General features: G+C 33.2%; 1 protein-coding gene across 1 annotated transcript; it reads right to left on the bottom strand.

Annotated features, from left to right (window-relative positions):
• Positions 1 to 825: 825 nt before the first annotated feature.
• LOC139503205 (uncharacterized protein CXorf65 homolog) lies at positions 826 to 10,423 on the bottom strand. Its single transcript, XM_071292945.1, has 5 exons — positions 10,336 to 10,423; positions 6,209 to 6,295; positions 4,950 to 5,060; positions 2,475 to 2,543; positions 826 to 1,147 (listed from the first exon to the last, which is right to left on the bottom strand). Exons 1-5 carry the CDS (start codon positions 10,361 to 10,363, stop codon positions 972 to 974), a joined length of 471 nt encoding a protein of 156 aa, XP_071149046.1. The 5' UTR covers positions 10,364 to 10,423; the 3' UTR covers positions 826 to 971.
• Positions 10,424 to 16,287: the final 5,864 nt, after the last annotated feature.

The following is a 16,287-nucleotide window of genomic DNA, read 5'->3' as shown; positions in this document are numbered from 1 at the left end:
CTATGTCAAATACAATCAAATATCAAAGAGCTTCGAAATTGTTGAGCCTCATTACGTGAAAACTACATACAGTAAAAGCACCATATGTAAAACAGGGGCTTAAGATACCAGAGCGATAGTCAAACTCATAGATCGAAAATAAACTGACAAAAAACAAAAACAAAAATCAAAAGGCAAACATCTATACATAAAAGACATCATAGAACACCAGAGAATGGTCAACAAAAACCCAACTAAAAATAGGGGTGATCTCAGGTACTCCTGAAGGGTAGCTAGCTCCTGCTATATGAGTGGCATCCTTGTTTGCTCGTTTGGGGAATGATATTAGATCAAACAAAAATGGTATTTAAAAATTATTAATGCAAAAAATAATTTATCACAAAAATACTGAACTCCGAGGAAAAGTCCGCAATCAAATGACAAAATCAAGAGATCAAACACATCAAACGAATGGACAACAACTTTCATATTTCTGACTTGTACAGGCATTTTCATATGTAGAAATGGTTGGTTAAACCTGGTTTTATAGCTAGCTAAACCTCCCACTTGTATGCAAACACAATTAAATTGTTAATGGAACATGTATGTTATGTTACCCGACCCTATATAAACGAGCTTCGAAACAATGAGCATGTTTAACTTCATAACGTTTTAAATAAGCGTACTACCAAATTCATTGACAGTACAACAGACAATACGAACAACCAACAACGAACCCTCCGAAAATACTAAAAAAATCGAAACAACATGTTCTGTCTTGTAATCCGATCAACATTCGATAAGATAAAACAAAACTTATAAGGCATATATAGTAATAAATCTTGGTTGTGTTATCTATCAATTTCTTTTAATTTGTAATGAATACTTTACAAATATTCAGTTTCAATGTTAATGGACATTTACAATAGTTTATTTCATACGATGGGACGCAACTGTTTTTAAACCTGAGATAAAACAATAACTAATTTGGCTTATTTCCCTTGCCGCGATCTTGATCGTTTTGAATCTAATTTGGCAGATGGCGCGGTTCCTCTACTTTCAGTTCGCTGTTTTTTCTCGTCCTTTTTACTCCGCCTTGTGTTTGATCTAACTCGTCTGCTGTTTGGCCGTGAACCTGATCCTCCCGATCCTTTTGTAGATATTCGTGCTACAACACAATCTTTATTAATATAACAAATGAACAGTCAATACAAGAAATATCATCAGCTGAGTAGATATTCGTGCTACAACACAATATTTATTAATATAACACATGAACAGTCAATACAAGGAATATCATCAGCTGAGTAGATATTCGTGCTACAACCAAATGATTATTAACACATGTACAGTAAATACAGAGAGTATCATCATCTCATTAGTCAATGCTTCGGTACACATGTACAGTAAATACAGAGAGTATCATCATCTCATTAGTCAATGCTTCGGTACTGACTGTACAGTAAATACAGAGAGTATCATCATCTCATTAGTCAATGCTGAGGTACTGACATTACACATGTACAGTAAATACAGAGAGTATCATCATCTCATTAGTCAATGCTTCGGTACTGACTGTACAGTAAATACAGAGAGTATCATCATCTCATTAGTCAATGCTTCGGTACACATGTACAGTAAATACAGAGAGTATCATCATCTCATTAGTCAATGCTTTGGTACTGACTGTACAGTAAATACAGAGAGTATCATCATCTCATTAGTCAATGCTTCGGTACTGACTGTACAGTAAATACAGAGAGTATCATCATCTCATTAGTCAATGCTTCGGTACTGACTGTACAGTAAATACAGAGAGTATCATCATCTCATTAGTCAATGCTTTGGTACTGACTGTACAGTAAATACAGAGAGTATCATCATCTCATTAGTCAATGCTTCGGTACTGACTGTACAGTAAATACAGAGAGTATCATCATCTCATTAGTCAATGCTTCGGTACTGACTGTACAGTAAATACAGAGAGTATCATCATCTCATTAGTCAATGCTTCGGTACTGACTGTACAGTAAATACAGAGAGTATCATCATCTCATTAGTCAATGCTTCGGTACTGACATTATTCATAACAAACCTTTTAAATTTTTTTCGTTTATGAATTTAAATTTTTTTAAAACAAACAATGTATGACAATAGATGAATTTGGCTATTTTAGGTACCTTTTTTTTTTTCATATATCTGTTTAACTTTCGATTAATACATCCTCAGCTTTCAAATATTTTGCTTTGACCGTTCCTGGTGAAGATACATTGTAAATCCAGAGCATCAAATCAATGATGTGTTGTACCATAAGACAATTTTTTCTTCAAATATTTTTTTAAAACATCACAATTGTTTTCATCGAGACAGCCACGGGTAAAAGAGGGACGAAAGATACCAAAGGGACAGTCAAACTCATAAAAAATGTTAATTGTTCTTTCTCATTACAGAATATTGTACCTATAATATATCTTTAGCAATATAAAAATACTTACTGCGGAATTCGTCTGAAATGTATTCGTCGTTTAACAGTGGTACGTAAATTTCACCATGGGAATCCTTCTCTATAATTAAAAAAAAATACATGGCAAAACAACATTAACAACATCATACATATTGATATATTTTCACAGGAAAACTTAAGTAGGCAAAGCAGATATTTGTAGGAATTGTAGAGGGTAATTAAATCGGAGTTTATGAGATAAGCCTTAAAATCAGTAAGACTTTTGTTAACAGCAGTTCGGTCATTGGGATTTGTCAGCATTGCAATGACATGTATAGTAGAAATAATGTTAGACTAAAGCTTAACATGCATTTTTGAAAATAGTTGACATAAATGTGTCAGTATTTTTTTATTTACTTAACATGACAGTTGTTATCCATTCGTTTGGTGTGTTTGCGCTTTTGATTTTGCTGTCTGATTAAGGTCTTTCTGTTTTGAATTTGAGTACAATAGTTTTGTGATTTTACTTTTTACTTAAATAAAATTGAGAATGGAAATGTGGAATATGAAATGACAAAACGATTCGATAGTTGATCGGTTGTCTGAATAAATTCGGGTGCATTTCAATGTTAAATTGACGCGGGTTGACACAAAAGTTTGACCTTGATTCAGTGTAACGTGATGTTGCTGTTTGATATTTTTGCGTCTCATGTCCTGTCAACATGGTCAATGATCTATAAAAATATTACGCAGTAAGATTCAAGGGAAACAAATTGACGAAAAATGTCAACAATATATGGTCCCAGATTGATGTTTGAATCTTCTCTTCATAAAGTTATAAATTTGAATCAGGCATCTCTATGGTATCATCAGCAGATTTAATATAACAAGACACAATTTAGAATCATAAAAAAATGAGACGTTTGTGAGAATTCAAACAACAACTTCAACGTACGGGGAAATCATCATTGGTACAATAATAAAATATAATATGGAAATTTGAATATAGTTATACACTTAAGTGTTTTAGTATACACTTAAGTGTTTTAGTATACACTCAAGTGTTTTAGTTAAAAGCGTTTTTCTCTCTAAAATTACGGTTATATTCTAAAACAATCGTGCATCATGTAATTACAAATGATATTTTCATAAGCGTTTTTTTTATATCCAATGTCATTGTTTTCTTGATGTTTTGTCTTCTTGAATTGTTATTAAATATTTTTTTATTAACATGATGAATTTGCAGATTGAAAATTTATAAATAAGTCTTTTGAAAGTATTGTATTATATTTCACCACCTCTTTAGTGGAAGTTTTCTAATAGGGTTGACACCCTGAGAGCGGGCAATCCTGGGTCCGATCCACGACAGGGACATGCATACAATGTGCTTTTTCCACTTGATATGAAACACATACTTTTTTTACAATTCGATATGAAGCTCATACTTCAATATTTCAAATGAAAACAACTTTGTATTACAAACTAAGTGAAATAACCTCTCACCGATCACAAGGGAAAATGTCTACCATATTCGTTTTTTTGTAAATAGTATTGACAGTCATAAATTGTATCGTTTGTTTTTTTTTTCTCGTTGAATTGTTTCTATTATAGTGGACAATATGTGAGGATTTGTTTTCACGTTGAAGACCTTAATGGTACTAACAATTGCTTGTACCAATGTCATCTGACCTCTAGTAGGTAATTGTGTCATACCAATCCTACCATATCTCCGTATGTTTATAATTTTTGTTTTTCGTGTATTTAATACTTAGATAAGGTCGTAAGATTTCTCGAGCTCTATATACTGGTTTTACAGTTGTACGTTATGTCGGTAGATTTAAGAAGATGTGGCACGAATGCCAAGGAGAAAACTCTCCGCCCAAGTCACACTTTGTAACGATAAACCATTATTGGGTTCTTCTATATATTTCTTTGCGGTTTGGATTTTGAAGGTCACACTGTTGTTTACTTCGACGTCATTCCGTCTATCGGGGGAGGGGGGTTGTCGCATTGGAAATTGTACTCCAACTTTTTATATGAGGGGTTAACGTTGAATTGTTAACCTATTATATGTATAGACGGAAAACAAATTAGTTAAGTAAACCAATATAATTTCCATTCGTTTAACGAGTCTGACACTTTGATTTTGCCATTTGATAAAGAACTTTTCGTTAGGAATTTTCATTAAAGTTCGTTATTTTTATGTATTACTTTTTTTGTACGGAACACTTACAAAGGAATTAACTTCTGATCAGTCCAGTCGGCAAACAAGTTGTTTATAGGCAATCCAATCTAGGAATACTTCTGATAATTCACATGATCTTGTATGGAAAATAAAAGCAGCAGTAGTATACCGCTGTTCAAAAGTCATAAATCGATAGAGAGAAAACAAATCCGGATAACAAACTAAAACCGAGGGAAAGACATCAGCTATAAGAGGAGAACAAATTAAGGGAGGTACTAGTAGCTTTTTATAGGAAAACGAACCAAGGTAGGTATTTTATCATATAATCAGTTATATACATACTTTCTACACGTAGTAATACTAATGATTCTCTGTCCGTCAACATTTCACTGGCATATCTATTTGGACATTCTCGTAAAAACTTTATATTACCACTTTCATCTGATAGTTCGACTGAAACAAAACATTTCTTATAATAAACCTTAAGGATGTCAATATTTTCTTATAGTTCGACTGACATAAATTATTACTCATAAAATCTGTATGTTACCACTTTTGTCTGATTTCTGTCTTGTAAAATCTTCGACTGAACCAAAAGTTAAGCCAGCTATAAAACATAGTTAAACCCACCATTTTCTTTGGAAAATTCAAGTACCTAGCCAGGAATATAAACAGGGTTTTTTTCATGCGTTTCGTTGTTTGATTTAGTCTTTGGTTTGATTTTTTCAGTCATTATGGACTACCCCTTTTTGAATCTACTTTTGAGATCAGCAATTGTGCAACCTTTTATAAAGTTGGGCTTTTAATTGATGTTTTAAAAGAGGGACGAAAGATACCAAAGGGACAGTCAAACTCATAAATCTAAAACAAACTGACAACGCCATGGCTAAAAATGAAAAAGACAAACAAACAACAGCACACACGACACAACATAGAAAACTAAAGAATAAACAACACGAACCCCACCAAAAAACTAGGGGTGATCTCAGGTGCTCCGGAAGGGTAGGCAGATCCTGCTCCACATGCGGCACCCGTCGTGTTGCTTATGTGATAAGAAATCCGGTAAATAGTCTAATTCGGTAGGTCACATTCAGGAAAGGGAAGGGGATTGTAGTTACGACGTAAGGAACATATCCGATATCATTTGTGATACGGTTATTCCATATTTAAAGCTCATGATAATATCTCATATATTTTGACAAAACATATCGCAAAGGAGTATTAATCTCAATGTTTATGTTAGCAGTAATAACCGGGCCAGCTGAAACTAGCACAGGTGGTTTAGACTTTTTAAGTCGTCAATAGTGTGGTACTGCAACACGTCTTTGTATTTGGAAATTGTAGTCGTGAGGTGAGGTATATGCATAGAAGATTAATATGTAGGTACAGAAAACAAAGTAAAAAACTAATTTAGATTGGACAGATTGATGATGAGGAATCTTGCCTAAATTGTTGCATGACACCGAGATCTTTGCAGGAACGTTTAAGATGGGGTCTTTACTCAGTTTTATCTTTTCCAATCAGTCAATTACCCTTCAATCAATTAAACAAGTTGTTCTAAACTTTCACTCGACCAATCAGATAAGTCGTTTTATACTCACCCTCATCGTTACATTTACATCGACGTTGAATACATCTAAGCAAGTTAAATGTTCTGCAGTTCGGATTGAAAATATCTTCTTGAGAATCTAAAAAATAAATTAACTTATATTGTTTAATCCAATAAAAACAGCTGACTTTAACCACCGAACATACTGCAGTACAAATGAAAAAAAGAGGCACAACAAGTACAGAGAAAGAGTGGGGAATACATTAGTAAAAGAGGATTCTATAGTTGATTCTTTGATAAATAACCTTTGCGCTAGAGGGGTATTTTGTATTCGTACCCCAAAAAGTAAGCTACGCTATACCATTAGTTCAGGGCCAATCTTGTATACCTACTTAACCAATCGTTCTGTTGATTTCATATTATTAAAGGTATCCCTCTCAATTTACTTAACAGTGTGCACAGCAATTCATTTCTAATCATAATATTGTCATTTAGTTTTGTATGACCATCAATGTTCATAATTTTTAAACTTTGTATTTAGAACAATACAAATAAATAATAAAACAAAATCCGGTCAACACGAAAACTTTAATGTTCAGACGTCAAAATCTAAGCTATAAGTACAGAAACGGACATTTTGTTTAACACAACAATTAAAATGGCGACACGCCATTTGAAAAGTAAAAGCACAAAAATACTGAACTTAGAGGAAGATCAATTGGGAAAGTCCATAATCACATGGCAAAATCAAATAACAAAACGCATCAAAAACGAATGGACAAGAACTGTCATATTCATTTGAATTTACTTGGTTATAAATTGTTTTAGGTTTTCCATTAGTATGGTGTACGTACTTTGTAAACATGTTTAAAAGACCGTTGGTGTTCCCGTTTGAGTTGTTATACACATGTTATTTTATGTGGTCCTTCATAGCTTGTTGTTCGGTGTAAGACGAGGCTTCGTGATGATGGCCGCACTTTTACCTTCTATTATAATGACTTAATGCTACAAATTGTAACTTGGGTGAGAGAGTTGTCTGATTAGCACTCATTCCAAAACTACTTATTTATATTTATATTCTATTGAAGAAAAAGCAATACTACATATTAAAGAGGCAATCATGGTAAATGATCATCGTAACCTACTACAAAAAAATCTGAGGTAATGAAAAAATCGTCCATCGTACTTCAAAGTAGATATAATGAACACATCCCATTCTTGTGAAAGAACCATTGTACATTTATATGCAGAATTTCAATTCAAAGTATATAATGCAATTACACTTTCTGTTGTATAGATGTTGTTGTCGTTTCACTCCGTCTTTATTTTATTTGATCAATCGACCTAACACAATTTCCCTATAACATGGAATCCTAACAGACTTTTTTCATATTACTGACTTTTGACTCCGGGTATATAATGTTTCGACAGGTTATCAAGCTTGTGGCTGAACATTCTGGTACTAGATCAAGTAAGAGAGTCCTTAAAACTAAATCTATAACAAATATCTTTTTTTCTAAATATGATACCAATTTAAGTGGGATTTTACTTTATTTAGTTGTTCGTAATTGACCGAGTACCAGAAAGTCCTACCATAATGTAGGATCATGTAGGTTGTCTGTCGAAAATTTATATAAACTCCAGGAGGAAAAAGTCGGTTATATGAAAATAGTCTATCAAAGCCTAAAGGAAGCATCTTAGATCGATCTTAGTAGATCCCCTGTGGCAAACAAACATGCATATTTTATTTTACTGTTTTAAGACATAGCCGTTACATCTATCAGTGTAAACATTAGTACAAACATTCTATTGATCTTTATCGATTGACAAATCCGTTTGGAATGTCTCTTGAATTATTGATAAGTCTTTGTTAGAATAAGTAGGATTAATTTCAATACTTATTGTCAATCATTTAAACGTTCTGGGGATTAAGATTTTCTGTCTGTCAGTCATTTGAGGATTATGTTTGGTTTATTGATAACCAGATCAAAACAGTAGGGAGCATCACAACCAATCATAGTATTGACAAGCATATCTGCGGGTCTGGAAGTCCGCCGTTTCCTTATTCTTTGCCTATTTTCTCTATTCTTTAGTTACTGTCTTCATTGTTCTTTGCATATAATTTAATATCCCATTATGCTCTATTACTTGTTTTCTAGCCATTTTTCTGTTATTTATTATTTGTTTGCCCTCCATTCTGCGTGTTAACCCCTCCTAAACCCCATCCCCCTTACTATATTCCATTATTCTCTATTTTGAAACCTTCATTCAGACCCTCGTATCTCCTTATCAATTAAAGTACACATTGCATACTGTCTTGAGGAATTCGATTTTAGTAACTATTCGTCAAATTCTGAAACTATCTATTCTTGAGCAAACCAGGTCTAAATTTTTCACCTTATTTGCCTCTTTTAATGATAGAAATGTAAGTTTTCTGGAACTGTCGCCACGTGCACAAGTATTATTTTTAGTTGGCGATATTGGTTATGCTTTTAACGATGAAATTGGTTCATTTTATGATGTTTATGGAAGAATGTATCTCTTAGAATTATTTAGATTACGTCAAACTATGGTTGAACCAAAATAAACCTTTGAGTTAACTTACTCGTATGTACTATTATATATTGATTGATCTTAGTTTTTATGCTTTATACATGCTGCATGGTCATATTTGTCTACGAGTGTTTTAATTACATGTATATTTTAACATTCTATAAATTGTTTTTTTTATTATGATTATGTATTTTAGAAATCTCTATTTTTGTCTTATTAATGTGCCATGTATGTTATTGTTTCAAAGACATTCTATAATGAAACCATTAACTAAAATGTATATAATTGTAAATAATATAGTATAGACGCACCATCACTTCTACCCTGATGACTGGTGCCCCCGATGTATAGGGGTAGTTTTCTAAATAAAATATATATATATTAACAAAAAAATCTTTATTGACACTTAGAATGTTCGTCTATTTATAATAAAACCTCTCATCTCCATTTAAAAAAAAGTATCTAATACATTCAAAATATGTACGTAATTTCTATACACTCTAAATGCACTTGACTACAACTTTACAAATTACAAATACATCAAATATAAATACACCACTGACTGTATATTTTCTGATTACAAAATACAAAAAAAAAATATAAAAAAAATAGAGACAATGTAAACTATGCTTAAACATATTCGATTGAGTCACACGAACCATTGCTTTACATCTATAATTAAGAAACGAAAGAAATCGTGTGGTCGAGTGATTTTTTTTTTGTGTTGCTCCGATGACTAATCACAACGTTTTATCCATCCGTTTTGTATATAAATGAGGATAGTAACTGCAGATTGTATCCTGCAATCAGCCAACTATTGTACAAATAGCAGGTACACAAGTATTTTTTTGCTTTATATGTACTTGTCAAATCTCCTGCTACCCTGCTTATTTGTTGAGCAAGCGGTAATGTGGATATTTCTTTTTGCATAACATTTCATATTGGGGTCCTCTTCCCGGTCCGCGTTTAAACTATGTCGATTTCATTGTAAAATAAGAGACAAAGATTTAGATTATAAAAACTAAAGTTGAAGTGTTGGGTGTAACTTTCAGGATAAATACAATATATGTATATTGTTGAAAAATATAAAATGTATTTGTACTCGCTACGAAACAGGAGAAAAGGTCGGCGAGCCTCACTTTTTCGTCCTATTTGCTAAAGCTCATACACAAAATGTTTTTATATTGTCAACAATGTACAAATATTGTATATGTATTGCCAGAAACATATGAAACAAAGTTATATGTATCTGGTATTGATAAACAATAAGAAAGTAAGATGAAAATATATATTAAGAAAATATTTTGAAAGAATTACATAGAACAGACAAATAACTTACATGTACATCAACATACTAGATTTGACTGTGAGAGATTTTTAACGAAATTAAATTGTACTATACTACAAGTTCGTCAATAAGGATGGTTGCATCTTGCAGAATATTATTCCAACTCTCTTCTCACTTTTCAAAGTTTTCTTATTGCGATTGAATTTTCCTTTACACTCCCAAAAAAGAAATTATTTAACTTCCCACACAAAAGGAACATGGTAAAACAGATATTTATACCAATACGAATACACCATAAACCCCAATACAGATCTCTTACCCCCATACACATATTTTACCTCCATATTTCACAGTAATAAAAGCCATTGTCTTAAACCTGATAGACCAATCATTGATTAATTATATATCACAAATGCGTCCTTTTAAATTCTATATCAACGTACATTATAAAATACAACAGAAGAATGATTTCTAATATTATATTTAACTTTTAATCCTACCATTACATGGCTAAGGGTATTATATTATTTAAACCATGCTTTATAATTGTACAGATATAATCCCAGAACAATGGTATAATAACACTATTGCTTGTTCCATATATATATATAAATAGTATATTCCGCTTTGACAGTTCGTTTGAAATAAACATTACTAATTTTAAAATATAATTAAGACTAAAGGTGCGCTCATCACTTTTTCGTTCGTTTTCAGTTTCTAGTTACGAATTTCATGAACCGCCTCAATATTCTCCTAAAGTGTACTCGATCTCTTTATCTGCCACATTAAGGTGTCTTAAATAGCGGATACTTCGGTTTGGGTTTTCCTCATTGTTGAAGGCCGTATAATGACCAATATTTGCTAACATCCACATCATTCAGACTAAGATTTATAGATGTCTCATTGGCTGTCATATTACCTTTTTCTTTTTTTCAAAATATTCAGTCGTCAGGAACATGCATGAAATATTTGCCACTGGCAACCAGCAATCAATCAAAACATGCAGTTATCCAAATCTGAGTTAATGTTTCAGAATTTGGTCTAGTGCATGCATACCAGTTTTTACATTCATACGACAACAATATTTCACCACTAGATTTATGAATAATACTTTCTACAGTACTAGTCGATGTTTAGTGAACAGTATTGTAAGCTATAAGATAAGATAAGATACAGTTTATTTCCAACAGAGGACCCATTATAGGCATAGTCAGTACATTGATTTTCAAAGGTTTCTCATTTCCATAAGGAAGTAATTCTTAATGCAATTTTCCTTTAGATTAACAAAAAAGAAATGATTTAACTTCCCACATAAAAGAAACATGTTAAAAACATATTTATACCAATGCAAATACACCATATAACAAGAATGTGTCCTCAGTACACGAATGCCCCACTCGCACTTTCATTTTCTATGTTCAGTGGACCGTGACATTGGGATAAAAACTCTAATTTGGCATTAAAACTAGAAAGATCATATCATAGGGAACATGTGTACTAAGTTTGAAGTTGATTGGACTTCAACTTCATCAAAAACTACCTTGACCAAAAACTTTAACCTGAAGCGGGACAGACGGACGGACGAACGGACGGACGAACGAACGCACAGACCAGAAAACATAATGCCCCTCAACTATCGTAGGTGGGGCATAAAAACTCCTTTGCATGCACTAGACCGAATTCTGAGATTTGCCTAACATTTGTAAATATACATATTCTAATTGAAACACTGCAGAAAACGTATCTATATCTTTTTTTCAACAAGGTATACACTGTCTACTTACTGGTAGACATCAGAAATATCAAAACGATTTTAAGAAACTATGTCAAAGACATCAATACAACTTTCCTGAAAATCGAAATCAGTAAAGCCATTTAAAGTTTACGTGTGTTAAACTATGCACATAGAGAGGTAGACAGGGATACGTAGATAAGCCAACCAGGGAATGAGGGGTGGGGATTGGAAGCAGGATTCAGGGGGTGGACACTAAGGGAAGAGGGGGAAGGGATATGAAGAAGAGGAGGGTGGGAATAATGAAATGTTGGAAAGGTTTCTTCGACTGATTTTCTACTAGGAATAATGTCAGGACCACTGTGGAGTTGGAATCAGGAATCCTGCTGATCACATATTTACATACGGGTTTACAGTTCCTGGTATATAAAAAAAGTGCGACCAATCATTCAGTTATATTAGTTAGACCTACTGTCAAGTGTTTTTTTTTTATCATTATTTCTAAATCAAAGTTTGTAAAAACCTTTTTTCTTTGAATAAAGACATATTAGTCATATAGAGAGGAAAGGGGGGGGGGGGGGGGTTAAATAAATAATAAACCGTATAGGACGTCAAACAAGATTTGTGTATTTTTATTTTTTTTGTTAAATAAATTGTGAGTTTCGTGCTAGTCTGATTTATCAAGCGAGCGCTTTCCGACTTATTTTTACAAGTTTCTTATTATGACACAACTGTCATAAATTATATTAAGATATGGTTGACCCGCCGTATTAGAATATATATGTACATGGCCTATGTCACGTAACATTACTGAAAGTCTACCTTGTATAAAAATGACACCGATTTGAAAAGTCCTGGATCCGCATATGCAGAAAAAAAAGAAATTGCGCGTCCGTTCTCGCTAACCCTTGAAACCAGGTGATCCAATAAGTACACTAGCACTGATGACATGGGTTTTATTACTTCGTTTTTACTATTTTCACACTGGATTACTCACTACTACTATTATTGATGCTTCCCGATTAATTGATTGACAAATTCTCGGAATGTAACAACTATTTGAGGGTCTGGATGGAGTTAACAGAATAGAGAATAAATGATAAAAGTACACAATAAAAAAAAAAGAGAAAGATCGGCCAAAAAAACTAATGAAAAAAGAATAATGGACCGCTAAAATATAACCAATAGAGAATAATGGACCTCTAAATATAAAGATAAAGAATAATGGACACACAATATAAACAAAACAGTAAAATGAACAAACAATATAAAGAATAGAGAAAAATGGACAAACAATATAAAGAAAATAGTAAAATGAACAGACAATATAAAGAAAGATGGACAAATTAATATTGTATAAAGAAAAGAGAAAAATGGACAAAAAATATAAAGAAAAGAGAAAAATGGACAAAAAGTATAAAGAAAAGAGAAAAATGGACAAACACTATAAATACATGTATAGAGCAAGCTGGCGTGCTAAAGTATAAAGAATATAGAACAATTGGACAAAAGAATAAAGAAGAGAGAAAATGACCAAGGCTAAAGAAATTATAGAATATAGAATATAGAAACCCACCATCCAGATCCTCGTGTATGACATATATCATTTGGCCTTGGATTTACTTATATATAAAAAACGAACCGGTAACATATTGTAACGTTTGTACTTATCACTCATGGTTTCTTTTATGTTCATTAATTAGCCACAACAATGATGTATTTACATGTTTATTGTTCAGTGACTACTTCCTAAAAATAAACAAATATGTAGGAAAACTTCCTCACAAGTAAAAGGTGATTTTAGAGAAATTCACTACAAGTGATTAGTCCCTCTGACCTTGGTTCAGTACTCAATTTACTACACTTGTAGTGATTAGTCCCTGCAACCTTCACCTTGATTCAGTACTCTACACGTCAAGTCTTCCTTATTTCTTGTACAGTCTCTGATAACATTTTGAAGATATCGTTGATTGGTAGTTTTTGAGAACCGAGGTCTTGGAAAAGATCGCGAGGCAAATAAGGTCAAAATCAATGTTTCCGGTTCTACCCTGCCTAAAGGACCATGGTGTCTAAGGGACCATGGTGTCTAAGGGACCTAATACTGGTTGGATTCGTTGTTCAAAACGACACAAAAACCCGACTCATTGCGTCGAACTAGTTCAAAAACGACATATGCAGATCTCATAAACACGCAATCGTTTTGAATATGCATGTAATATTTGTTGCTGGACATTGAATAGCGAACAATCATTACAATCTGTTCATCTTCATTATTGGTGGTATGAATGATGGTGTCTTGCTTAATGTCAGGCTTCGAGAGGTTTAGCGCTATGAAACCAGGTTCAATCCAATATTTTCTACATAAGAAAATGCCTGTACTAAGTCAGGAATATGACAGTTGTCATCCATTCTTTTGATGTGTGTGAGCTTTTGATTTTGCCATTTGAAATTTAGAAATTGACTTGTATACATGAGGGTTGGTTGAAAACAAAACTTTACGACAAAAGTGATGATTTCAGCTTCCATATTGTGACCTTTTCAATTTTAAACAAAGAGTTTTATATGGTGAAGTTGAAATCATCACTTTGTAAAATTTACGGGTGCCTTCACGAGTTGGTTGACCGTAATGGAATACTCGTTATATATATGATATTGGATATGTTCTTTATGTCGTTACTACAATCTCATTCCCTTTTATCGAATGTGACCTACCGAATTAGACAATTTTTCGCCTTTGTAATAAAAGAGGGGCGAAAGATACCAAAGGGACAGTCAAACTCATAAATCTAAAACAAACTGACAACGCCATGGCTAAAAATGAAAAAGACAAACAGAAAAACAATAGTACACATGACACAACATAGAAAACTAAAGAATAAACAACACGAACCCCACCAAAAACTAGGGGTGATCTCAGGTGCTCCGGAAGGGTAAGCAGATCCTGCTCCACATGTGGCACCCGTCGTGTTGCTTATGTGATACATGAGCAACACAACAGATGCTACATGTGGAGCAGGATCTTCTAACCCTTCCGGAACACCTAAACCCCCAATTTTTGATGGGGTTCGAGTTGCTGTTGTCCCCCTATTTGTGACATTTTGTTCAAACATCATTGTCAATATAATGGAATTTGATGCAACTGTCGTACAAGTGAGAAGTTTAGCTTTATAAAACCAGGTTCAATCAACCATTTTCTACAAAATGCCCGTACCAAGTCAGGAATATGACAATTTGTTGTCCATTCGTTTGATGAGTTTTATCATTTTAATTTGTCATTTGATTAGCAGCCGGTAAGCCAGTGACTTTCCGTTTTGAATTTTCCTCGGAGTTCAGTATTTTTGTGATTTTACTTTCTTTTTCAAATATTATAAATACATGTCAAGGATAGAGCTATCGAGTCCTGTTATCCATGGTGTGTATTATATAACTCACTTAGGACTTTGTTCTAAAATAAAAGGGTGTGAATTGTTATATCCTTCAAAATGATAATCGAAAAATAAACTTTTTTTAACGCTTAAGGTAGTTACAAATTTAGAATGAATAACCACAACAAAACAGTTGACTCATATCTGACGCTTGACGACAATGTTTCTACCCTCATTATATGTGAGAGTTCACTTACTGCACTCTCATCTCATTTGTCTTTGTCAGATGAAGACACAGACAATACATAAACTCGTAAAAACGGTATAAATCTTAACTAGAGAGAATTCAATACGGTTATGTTGATTTATATGTCATTATTTTAGTCATAAAGCAAAATTTTAATATACACATGGAATAAAGGATTGCAACACCGAATTGATACACTTTAAATAATCAAGATTGTAAAGTTAAGTGACTATCACCATGAAATGGTCCTCCACAACTCCCAGCTGCAGCAAGATTGCAGATTATCAGCATGAGAGAAGCAAATATGAGCAAACATTCCACTATAAGTCGTTTTGTGAATAAAAATCGGCAACAAATGATGTTTAAGACCTTCCGAGATCAGGAAGACCCCTAAAACATCAGCTAGGGAAAGCTAAGTCTTATGACGGTTGATCAGAAGGAAACCCTTTGCAAACAGTACAATACTAGCGGTTGTCTTACAGGAGACAAAAAATGTTCGAAATTGAATCTTAGCGACTGGTTGTCGTGCGAGAGAACATAATTGGTCCGTATCCCATGGTGCAGAGCTCGCCAACGTAAGAAATTAGCACCTTGGAGGAACCCCCATTGGTCCAATCAAAGTTGGCTTATCTTCCTTGGCCTGATCGTAGCCAGGATTCAAACCATATCGAGACTATATAGGACATTATTGGGCGTACAGTGAGCGAAAGGACACCCCAGTTCATACACTTTATTAAATACACATTGGAGGCTGCACCAAGTATTGATTCGTTGGTGTATAACGATCAAGCATGATGTGAACAATCAACTTACAATTTAATTTTGAAAGTGTCCCATATTGTAAAGTTCAATTACAGAAAAAGTTGTAAAATGATTTTTTTTGGTACAAAAATTACTTCATTCTGTTATCAAAATTGTGGTTAATTGAAGCATATTTTTCATAGTT

Source organism: Mytilus edulis, chromosome 14 (assembly GCF_963676685.1).
Source record: "Mytilus edulis chromosome 14, xbMytEdul2.2, whole genome shotgun sequence".
NCBI lineage: Eukaryota > Metazoa > Mollusca > Bivalvia > Mytilida > Mytilidae > Mytilus > Mytilus edulis.
The sequence above is the reverse complement of the archived record's forward strand: the minus strand, read 5'-3'. Positions and strand labels throughout refer to the sequence as shown.